Source organism: Henckelia pumila, chromosome 2 (assembly GCF_033568475.1).
Source record: "Henckelia pumila isolate YLH828 chromosome 2, ASM3356847v2, whole genome shotgun sequence".
Taxonomy (NCBI): Eukaryota; Viridiplantae; Streptophyta; class Magnoliopsida; order Lamiales; family Gesneriaceae; genus Henckelia; species Henckelia pumila.
In genome coordinates this window covers 115,725,222-115,737,710 of record NC_133121.1, presented here as the reverse complement: position 1 = coordinate 115,737,710, position 12,489 = coordinate 115,725,222, and the positions used below count along the sequence as shown (strand labels likewise).

General features: G+C 37.5%; 1 protein-coding gene across 1 annotated transcript; it reads right to left on the bottom strand.

The window, feature by feature from the left end:
• Positions 1 to 3,154: 3,154 nt before the first annotated feature.
• LOC140878221 (uncharacterized) lies at positions 3,155 to 3,640 on the bottom strand. The gene has a single exon (XM_073281828.1). The coding sequence runs from the start codon at positions 3,638 to 3,640 to the stop codon at positions 3,155 to 3,157; it is 486 nt and encodes a 161-aa protein (XP_073137929.1).
• Positions 3,641 to 12,489: the final 8,849 nt, after the last annotated feature.

Here is a 12,489-nt window from a genome sequence, read left to right as displayed (position 1 = left end):
GTGATAATTAATATGTAATTTTTAAGAAGAGTATGTTCAATATATTATCTGCAATAAAAATTTGAGTAGACAAAAAATGTGAAGAAAAAAATATTTTTTTTGAGAATGAACAATCATATTTTAAACAAGTTAAAAAGTTTTATAATCAAACATTTTTGGGATTTAATTAACTTAGATATAAGAATAACTTGTCTCACTTAAAAATCGATTTGAATTTAGTGTGATTTTCTATGTCATGCAACTTTTTACGATTTTATAAGAATTAATATTAATTGATTCTGTTAGCCAAGTATTATATTGTAATACAAATATCAACACGAAACTTAGTTATAATCATACTTTTTACGTCTCACTTATTTAATTATATTTATTTTTTATTTGTCTCAATTATATAGTTTAGTTCTCAATTAAATATCATATGTCCTACTCTTTTAAAAATTTATCCATATTAAATTCATATTATTAACTATGAAACGACCCTAACTCTCTAATAAATAAATATGCGGAAATTTTTTTTTTTTTTATACTACTAAATAAATATAAGTACATATATGCCCATACATATATGCACCAAATAAAAATACTAAAAATAAATTCATGACTAAATAAATAAATAATTTTAATACTTAAATAAAATGCATTCTTAAAAATAATTAAACAACTGAGTCAACCCTAGAATTTAAAAATATCCTGCATAAATAAAATAAATAAAAATGTGCATGCACTAAAAATATTTAATAAAATATTTCAAACACCTCAACCCAAATAAAATAATAAAATGTATCACATGACATTGACATAGAAGCTGTCACGGTCACGGGGCTACTGCAGCATAGCTCATAGATCCTCACCACCGGTAGGAGTAACCTGCTCCTCTACGTACTCACCTGCACCATATCAGTGTAGTGAGCCTAGAGGCCCAACATGCATACTAACAAGGGTTTAAAATAATTTAAATCAATTTACTACTAATACATACGTATACATGAATGAGCATGTTTAAAAAAATTAATACATAAATTTCATAAATAAACATACATAATATCATACATACATAAGTTGTTGAGCATTTGTTTTCTGAACATCGTATGGTCCTATCCGTAAGTGTGACCCATAGTGCGACTGATCAGTCTAGGAAACCATCGTACGAGGCTGGTGGCGAACCACCCATACATAAATGGCAGAAAACTGCCCATACATAAATGGCAGAAACTGCCCATACATAAATGGCCACACTACTTCAATTTCCACCTAAAATATTTTATTTTGCTCAACCATAGAAATTAAATCATATCATAAAAATTGATTTCATGAATGCATGTACTTAAATAAATTGTGTGTCCTTCATATATATTTAATTTAATTTTCTTACTAAAATATAAATATTAAAATAACTTAAATGCATAAAAATAATTAAATATATAATCAGGACACATGCAATTTTTCTCATGGATGGTTCTGGACTGCTGGCCCTACACTCAAGCCCATTAACTTAACTTAAGACTTGGCCCATTAAGACTAAATTAAGCCCAATAACACTGACCCTGGCCCAATGGGCCCAAAAGCCCATTAACAGGCCCAATAACTTTCATGGGCTCCCAAGCACATAAAAATTTCTGGCCAACTTAAAAATTTAAATAAAAATTATTAAAAGCCCAAAAATAATTAAATTAACCCAAAATAATTTAATGAACCCCAAATAAATTAAATGGTACTAATTAAATTTTTGGGAATTTAATTAGTCCATTTAATTCCTAATTAACTTAAAGACTAAAAAAAATAAAAATACCCGAGCCCAAATAAAATAACCCGGACCCGGACCCACTTAACTTAACCCATATTATTTTAGACCCGACCCGGACCCAAGACCCGACCCGGATCCAAGCCTAACCCTAGAACCCGAAACCCTAACCATCCTTCCCCCCCCCTTGTCTCGGCCGTACGGGCAGCAGGCCTTCACGGCCTGCTGCAGCCCAGCTCCGGCCACCGTGGCCGGAGCCCCGCCGGCAGGACCTCCCCAGGGTCCTGCCGGTTCGAACCATGCCCTGGCCCGAACCCCATGCTGCGCCTGCACCTAGCCCGAACCCCACTTCCACGAACCCTAGCTGCGCGATCTGCTGCACCAGTCACGGTGCAGCTCGTCTCCTCCCTTTCCTAGCCCTTTCCAGCCTTAACCCCCGACTCCTACCTGGCCTAGGGACCCTACATCACCTTGACCAGCAATCACACGAGCCATGGTTAGCCAAAAACGTGGACATGAACATCACAAAGCCAAAACCGAGTGCATAAGAGAAAGATTAAAAAAAAACTTGCTGTCAAAATGATATATCTCGATGCTACACACCCACACACATACATACACTGATATAGGATTGAAAAGAGAAGAAAATCATGCCTTTCACCGAGTTGTAGAGTTAGAAACGTGTACGACGGGCTTCGGGACGACGGGACGACGACGGGGTGCCTTGGCTTGCTTGGAACCTTCGAAAAAGTAGCTATGGAGTCTCCTTGAAGGTGGGATCGATGAGGAAGAAGGTGATGGGGGTGAAAGTCGGCTGATATGGGAGGAAGAAAGTGTCGGCTAGGTTGATATGATTAGGTTTAATTAGAAAAAAATAGGTTGAATAATTAAATAAAAGGTTTTAAATAACTAATATGCAACTTAAACTCTTAAATCAATATTTAAAAATCTGATAATATAACATAAATCTCGAAATATAATTTTAGGGGAATTTTAAAAATACTAAAAAGTCAATATTTTGACTAATTTTGGATAAAAAAAGACCCCTAAAATTAACTAAAAATTAAATACTAAAAATTTTGGGATAATAAAACTCAAAATAATATTTTAAGGCTTCAAAAAGGCTCGTAAAATAATTTGGCTAGAAAGTTGTCATCTCGTCCGTCCACGGTCCCGTCTACGCGATTAAATAATAAAAATACTAAAAAATCATAAAAATCACTATTTATGGGTTAAATGCTTAAAAATAAATTTAAATCATGCATAAATAATTCACATAATTATTTAACCCATAAAACATAAATTTAAATAATTAAATATCCTAATTATGCAGGCGGATTTATGTAATTAGAAATACCGGGTGTTACAATTCTCCCCCCCTTAAATTGAATTTCGTCCTCGAAATTAAAGTACTTACCCGAACAACTCCGGGTAGCGAGTCCTCATATCCTCCTCGGTCTCCCAAGTAGCTTCCTCCTCCGAGTGATTCAGCCACTGGACTCTGACCATCGGTATGACCCGCGTCCTAAGCCTCCGCTCCTCTCTAGCCAAAATCCGCACTGGCCTCTCCTCGTAAACAAGATCTGGTGGTAACTGTAAGGGCTCAAAATCCAATACATGCGACGGATTGGAGACATATCTCCGAAGCATGGATACATGGAATACGTTGTGCACTGCCGCTAGCCCTGGAGGTAGAGCTAAACGATAGGCCAACGTGCCAACTCGCTCCAAGATCTCGAATGGCCCTATGTATCTCGGATTAAGCTTGCCTCTCCGCCCGAAACGCGCTACTCCCTTCATAGGTGACACCTTCAAGAATACGTGATCACCTACCGCGAACTCCAAATCGCGTCGTCTGGCATCTGCATAACTCTTCTGCCGACTCTGCGCTGTCCTCATCCTGTCTCGAATCTGCGTCACTATGTCAGCTGTCTGCTGCACAATCTCTGGACCCAACAAAATCCTCTCTCCAACCTCATCCCAATGCACCGGAGATCTGCATCTCCTCCCATACAGTGCTGCATATGGAGCCATACCTATAGACGACTGAAAGCTGTTGTTATAGGTAAACTCCACTAATGGCAGTCTAGTCTCCCAAGATCCTCGAAAATCGATGACACAAGCTCTCAGAAGATCCTCGAGAACCTGGATCACTCTCTCGGACTGACCATCTGTCTGGGGATGAAAAGCTGTACTGAATAAGAGTCTAGTCCCCAAAGCTGTGTGCAGACTCTTCCAAAACGCTGAGGTGAACCTCGGATCTCTGTCTGATACAATAGACACTGGTATGCCATGCAGTCTAACAATCTCTCTGATGTAAAGCTCTGCATACTGTGTCAAAGTGTAAGTAATCCTTACCGGCAAGAAATGAGCTGACTTGGTGAGTCTATCCACAATCACCCAAATCGCTGTACACCCTCTGGTACTCCTCGGTAAGCCAACTACAAAGTCCATCGTAATATTCTCCCATTTCCATTCCGGAATAGGGAGAGGTCTAAGAAGTCCCGCTGAACGCTGATGCTCTGCTTTGACTTGCTGACAAGTCAAGCACTCTGACACCACTCTCCCGATGTCACTCTTCATCCCAGGCCACCAATACAATAACTGCAAATCTCGGTACATCTTCGTACTTCCGGGGTGAATGGAGTACGGAGATGCATGAGCCTCTGCTAGAATCTCGGCTCTCAACTGATCAACGTTCGGTACCCACATCCTCCCACGGTACTGAACGATGCCATCCTCCACTGTATACAAGAGATTACCTCTGGCCTCATCTCTCTGTCTCCATCGCTGTAGCTCCTCATCAGTGGACTGTCCCTCTCTAATCCGATCTCTCAACACTGGCTGCACCGTCAACACTGACAAACTCGGTGCATGGCCCCTCGGATAGCACTCCAAACCAAATCTCTGAATCTCGGTCTGTAGTGGTAACTGTGCAGTCAAACATGATACCACTGACGACTTTCGACTCAAAGCATCTGCCACTACATTAGCCTTACCCGGATGGTAGCTAATGTCACAGTCGTAGTCCTTAACAAGCTCAAGCCATCTGCGCTGCCTCATGTTCAACTCCTTCTGGGTGAAGAAGTACTTGAGGCTCTTGTGATCGGTGAAAATCTTGCACTTCTCGCCGTAAAGATAATGCCTCCAAATTTTCAACGCAAATACCACTGCTGCAAGCTCCAAATCATGCGTCGGATAGTTCTGCTCATGAATCTTCAACTGTCGCGACGCATATGCGATAACTCTGCCACTCTGCATAAGTACTGCGCCCAACCCAAGCTTGGACGCGTCGGTGTACACCACTAACTCCTCATGTGGCACTGTCATAGCTAACACAGGTGCTGAAGTAAGTGCATCCTTCAGCTGATCAAAACTCCGCTGACAATCTGGACTCCAACTATACTTCGCGTTCTTCTTGGTCAAGGAAGTCAAGGGTACTGCAATAGAGGAAAAACCCTTGATGAACTTCCTATAGTATCCTGCTAAACCCAAGAAGCTACGAATCTCTGAAGCATTCTTTGGAATCCCCCAATCCCTCACTGCCTGCACCTTGGACTGATCCACTGCAATCCCATCTCTAGAAATAATGTGGCCTAGAAACGCCACCTGCTCCAACCAAAACTCACACTTACTGAACTTTGCAAACAGTCGATGCTCCCTCAACGTCTGCAAGGCTGTATGCAAATGCTGTGTGTGCTCCTCAATGCTCCTCGAGTAGATCAATATGTCATCAATGAATACAATGACAAACTGATCTAGATATGGCTGGAAGACACGATGCATAAGATCCATAAACACTGCTGGAGCATTGGTTAACCCAAAGGGCATCACCAAGAACTCATAGTGTCCATATCGTGTCCTGAAGGCAGTCTTAGACACGTCTGAATCTCTGACCCTCAACTGATGGTAGCCAGATCGCAGATCGATCTTGGAGAATACCGAAGCTCCCTGCAACTGATCGAATAAATCCTCTATCCTCGGTAGTGGATACTTATTCTTCACTGTGACTCTGTTGAGCTCTCGGTAGTCAATGCACAATCTCATGCTACCGTCCTTCTTCTTCACAAACAACACTGGAGCTCCCCATGGAGAAAAGCTAGGGCGAACAAAACCCTTCTCCAACAGCTCTTGAATCTGCTCCTTCAACTCTCTCATCTCTGTAGGAGCAAGTCGATACGGTGCCTTAGAGATAGGCACAGTATCCGGCAACAACTCAATACTGAACTCCACCTCTCTCACTGGTGGAACTCCTGCAACATCGTCAGGAAAAACATCGGGATAGTCACGTACCACATCTATATCTGATAAAGATCTGCTAGAAACATCTGAGGTAGTGACCACACTAGCAAGAAAACCCTGACATCCGTTGCGCAACAGTTTCCTCGCACGAACAAATGATATCATCTGAGGAATACTGCTAGACTGAGATGCAAAGAAAGTAAACATCTCCCCTCCTGCTGGCTTCACTGTCACTGTCCTACGCCGGAAATCAATCGATGCTCCATTAACTGATAGCCAGTCCATACCCAAAATCATGTCAAACCCAGTCAATGGAAGAACCACTAGATCTGCTCGGATGGAGTGTCCCTGCAGCTCCAATGCCAGATCCCTGACGACACTAGTGGTAGTGATAATCTGACCGGATGGCATGGTAACATCGTAACCACTGTCTACAACCTCTGGTGTAATGCCTATCCGTCTGATAAAATCCCGGGAGATAAACGAATGCGTGGCTCCTGAATCTAGCAACGCAAACGTGGAGTTACCTCCAACTAGAATTCTCCCTGCACGCAGAAGATTCCCAACAATTCATACCACTATGCTCCCAAGGTTAAAACACTACAATACCTTAATTCTAATCACAAAGAACCAAAATTCTTATCCTAGCATGCTGATAATTAAACTCAAGAAACAGGCATTCAAATATGATTGCAATTAAATAAAAGCAAAGTATTGAAAAAATTTCTAGGGGTTAGGTATACCGGTGATCAAGGAGGTATCTGGGTCTGCCTCCTCAGCCTGCATCACATAAACTCGCCCACTGACATTCTGCCTCTGCGGGCAGTTGGCAATCTGATGCCCTGGCTCCTTGCAACGATAGCAGACTCCTGCTCCCAATAGACACTGCCCGGAATGCATCTTCTGGCACTTCGGACACACTGGATATCTCCCTGGAGTAGGGGCCCCGCCCCTAGTCTGCTGCTGTGGCTTCCCCTGAGGCCTCTGCTGAATCGGGCCCTTAGATGGCCCTGTAGACTGCTTCTTCGCAGGTGGCTGCGAAGATGGTCGCTGATACCCTGTATGCGTAAACTGTCTCTTACTCTGTTGCTCTCTCTGGATCGCTGTCCGACCCTCCTCAGAACGCAAAGCTCGGCTGACTGCAGACTCATATGTGAAAACGTCTGCCATGCGTACGTCATGCCTGATCTCTGCCTTCAGGCCCTCAACAAACTGTCGCAGCTTCTCCTGTGGACTATCAGCAATCATGGGCACAAAATGACAGCCCCTCTCATACTGGCTCACATACTCAACCACAGATCTGTCCCCCTGACGGAGACTCATGAACTCTCGGATCATGCGACTGCGCACATCCTCAGTGAAATATTTGGCGTAGAAGATACGCCTGAACTCAGCCCATGTCAGTGTAGGTAGATGGACTCCTCTGACTGCACCCTCCCACCAAAGGGCTGCATCGCCTCGCATCATGTATGTCGCACAGCTCACCCTGTCGGTGTCTGTGATCCCCATATAGTCGAAGATGGACTCAAGAGAGCGAATCCATCCCTCAGCCACCAGCGGATCGGTGGTCCCCAAGAACTCCTTAGGCCCCTTCTTCTGGAACCTCTCTGCGACGTCCTCCTCGTGGGACAGTCTGGGACGGGCTGCCTGCTGCTCCAGCAAGGCAGTAATACCCGCCATCATAGTGGCACTGGCCTGCTCCAGTGCTGTAATAGGGTGCTGCTGAGGTGGCGGTGGAGGTGGAGGTGGATGTGGAGGTCTCCCACGTCGATTCACCTGTCTGGGAGGCATTCTGCACCACCACATATTTATTTACATAAATCGCCTTGCATAACTAAGTGTTTAAAATTAAGGCTAACTTAAATTCTAGAAATTTAAATCATACTATAAACATTAAAACTTACAGACCGGTAGCGTGGATTTCTGAGTTAGCATAGCAGTAGTGACCCCTCCAAGGACCGTGCTCTGATACCAACTGAAACGACCCTAACTCTCTAATAAATAAATATGCGGAAATTTTTTTTTTTTTTTTATACTACTAAATAAATATAAGTACATATATGCCCATACATATATGCACCAAATAAAAATACTAAAAATAAATTCATGACTAAATAAATAAATAATTTTAATACTTAAATAAAATGCATTCTTAAAAATAATTAAACAACTGAGTCAACCCTAGAATTTAAAAATATCCTGCATAAATAAAATAAATAAAAATGTGCATGCACTAAAAATATTTAATAAAATATTTCAAACACCTCAACCCAAATAAAATAATAAAATGTATCACATGACATTGACATAGAAGCTGTCACGGTCACGGGGCTACTGCAGCATAGCTCATAGATCCTCACCACCGGTAGGAGTAACCTGCTCCTCTACGTACTCACCTGCACCATATCAGTGTAGTGAGCCTAGAGGCCCAACATGCATACTAACAAGGGTTTAAAATAATTTAAATCAATTTACTACTAATACATACGTATACATGAATGAGCATGTTTAAAAAAATTAATACATAAATTTCATAAATAAACATACATAATATCATACATACATAAGTTGTTGAGCATTTGTTTTCTGAACATCGTATGGTCCTATCCGTAAGTGTGACCCATAGTGCGACTGATCAGTCTAGGAAACCATCGTACGAGGCTGGTGGCGAACCACCCATACATAAATGGCAGAAAACTGCCCATACATAAATGGCAGAAACTGCCCATACATAAATGGCCACACTACTTCAATTTCCACCTAAAATATTTTATTTTGCTCAACCATAGAAATTAAATCATATCATAAAAATTGATTTCATGAATGCATGTACTTAAATAAATTGTGTGTCCTTCATATATATTTAATTTAATTTTCTTACTAAAATATAAATATTAAAATAACTTAAATGCATAAAAATAATTAAATATATAATCAGGACACATGCAATTTTTCTCATGGATGGTTCTGGACTGCTGGCCCTACACTCAAGCCCATTAACTTAACTTAAGACTTGGCCCATTAAGACTAAATTAAGCCCAATAACACTGACCCTGGCCCAATGGGCCCAAAAGCCCATTAACAGGCCCAATAACTTTCATGGGCTCCCAAGCACATAAAAATTTCTGGCCAACTTAAAAATTTAAATAAAAATTATTAAAAGCCCAAAAATAATTAAATTAACCCAAAATAATTTAATGAACCCCAAATAAATTAAATGGTACTAATTAAATTTTTGGGAATTTAATTAGTCCATTTAATTCCTAATTAACTTAAAGACTAAAAAAAATAAAAATACCCGAGCCCAAATAAAATAACCCGGACCCGGACCCACTTAACTTAACCCATATTATTTTAGACCCGACCCGGACCCAAGACCCGACCCGGATCCAAGCCTAACCCTAGAACCCGAAACCCTAACCATCCTTCCCCCCCCCTTGTCTCGGCCGTACGGGCAGCAGGCCTTCACGGCCTGCTGCAGCCCAGCTCCGGCCACCGTGGCCGGAGCCCCGCCGGCAGGACCTCCCCAGGGTCCTGCCGGTTCGAACCATGCCCTGGCCCGAACCCCATGCTGCGCCTGCACCTAGCCCGAACCCCACTTCCACGAACCCTAGCTGCGCGATCTGCTGCACCAGTCACGGTGCAGCTCGTCTCCTCCCTTTCCTAGCCCTTTCCAGCCTTAACCCCCGACTCCTACCTGGCCTAGGGACCCTACATCACCTTGACCAGCAATCACACGAGCCATGGTTAGCCAAAAACGTGGACATGAACATCACAAAGCCAAAACCGAGTGCATAAGAGAAAGATTAAAAAAAAACTTGCTGTCAAAATGATATATCTCGATGCTACACACCCACACACATACATACACTGATATAGGATTGAAAAGAGAAGAAAATCATGCCTTTCACCGAGTTGTAGAGTTAGAAACGTGTACGACGGGCTTCGGGACGACGGGACGACGACGGGGTGCCTTGGCTTGCTTGGAACCTTCGAAAAAGTAGCTATGGAGTCTCCTTGAAGGTGGGATCGATGAGGAAGAAGGTGATGGGGGTGAAAGTCGGCTGATATGGGAGGAAGAAAGTGTCGGCTAGGTTGATATGATTAGGTTTAATTAGAAAAAAATAGGTTGAATAATTAAATAAAAGGTTTTAAATAACTAATATGCAACTTAAACTCTTAAATCAATATTTAAAAATCTGATAATATAACATAAATCTCGAAATATAATTTTAGGGGAATTTTAAAAATACTAAAAAGTCAATATTTTGACTAATTTTGGATAAAAAAAGACCCCTAAAATTAACTAAAAATTAAATACTAAAAATTTTGGGATAATAAAACTCAAAATAATATTTTAAGGCTTCAAAAAGGCTCGTAAAATAATTTGGCTAGAAAGTTGTCATCTCGTCCGTCCACGGTCCCGTCTACGCGATTAAATAATAAAAATACTAAAAAATCATAAAAATCACTATTTATGGGTTAAATGCTTAAAAATAAATTTAAATCATGCATAAATAATTCACATAATTATTTAACCCATAAAACATAAATTTAAATAATTAAATATCCTAATTATGCAGGCGGATTTATGTAATTAGAAATACCGGGTGTTACAAACTACTTGTATAATTATTTTATTTTATTAAAATTTAATTAAATAAGGGCAAAATAAAAAATTCTTTTACAAAATTTATTTTTACAAACACTTTCTTATATATATGTGAAAATACACACAAGCCTAAATAAATCGGACGAAATTAATATATATTTTTACCTTGAACAATAAAATATTTATGTTGTTTATTAATTCTTTTAAATTTTCATATTCTTTTATTGATTTATCCCTATTAAATTCATATTAACTACTTGTATAAATATTTTATGTTATTAGTATTAACTGATTCTATTAGCCAAGTATTATTTAAAAAAAAGATTCTATTAGCCAAGTATTATATTGTAGTACACATTTCAACATGAAACTTAATTATAATCATACTCTTTATGTCTCACTTATTTAAACTACATTTATTTTTTTATCGGTCTCAATTATATAATTTAGTTTTAATATTAAATATCATATGTCCTATTCTTTTAACAATTTATCCCTATTAAATTCATATTATTAACTACTTTTATAATTATTTTATTTTATTAAAATTTCATTAAATATGGGCAAAATGAAAAATTTATTTACAAAATTTATTTTTACAAACACTTTCTTAATATATATGTGAAAATACACACAACCCTAAAAACATGGGATGAAATAACCTTGAACAAGAAAATATTAATGTTGTTGATTACATTATTAGTCCTTAAAATTTTCAAAAATATTAGACAATAATATTAATTATTAAGTAAAAATGATAATAAATAAAGTGCCACTTTTATTTCATATTAAATATCATATGTCATATTATTTTACCACTTTATCTCTACTAAATTCATATTATTAACTACTTATATAATCATTTTATTTTCTTTAACTTTCACTTTTAAAGTGTCACTTTTATATATATATATATATATATATATATATATATATATATATATAGACATATAAATTTAATTAAGACATATTTCAATTAATATAATATAATATAAAAATTTTTAGTTTAAAACATTAATTAAATATTAACAATTAATATATCTTTATAATAAATAAATGGAAAAAAATTAACTACTCTTGACTAATCTAGAAAATGAAATAGAAAACCTAAAAAAACATTGGAAATGACAAAAATATTTAATTAATAATATGTAAGATAAAGAAGGGTAAATTAAAAAATTCACAATTGAAATTCATATATTTATAAGATTAATAGAGTAATAGATAAATGGACAAAAATTAATTACTCTTGACTAATCTAGAAAATGAAATAGAAAACCTAAAAAAACATTGGAAATGATAAAAATATTTAATTAATAATATGTAAGATAAAGAAGGGTAAATTAAAAAATTCACAATTGGAACTCATATATTTATAAGAGTAATAGAATAGATAATAGATAATAGATAGATAATAAATAAGAGCAATAGATTTAAGACATGAATTAAATATTAATAATTAATATATCTTTAATTTAATTAAGACATATTTCAATTAATATAATATAATATAAAAAATTTTAGTTTAAGACATGAATTAAATATTAACAATTAATATATCTTTATAATAAATAAATAAACAAAAATTAACTACTCTTGACTAATCTAGAAAATGAAATAGAAAACCTAAAAAAACATTGGAAATGACAAAAATATTTAATTAATAATATGTAAGATAAAGAATGGTAAATTAGAAAATTCACAATTGAAATTCATATATTTATAAGATTAATAGAGTAATAGATAAATGGAAAAAAATTAATTACTCTTGACTAATCTAGAAAATAAAATAAAAAACCTAAAAAAACATTGAAAATGATAAAAATATTTAATTAATAATATGTAAGATAAAGAAGGGTAAATTAGAAAATTCACAATTGGAACTCATATATTT

Bases quoted from the DNA above. Each gene is read 5' to 3' on its own strand.
- LOC140878221 (XM_073281828.1), bottom strand. From the start codon at position 3,640: ATGAGGACAGCGCAGAGTCGGCAGAAGAGTTATGCAGATGCCAGACGA.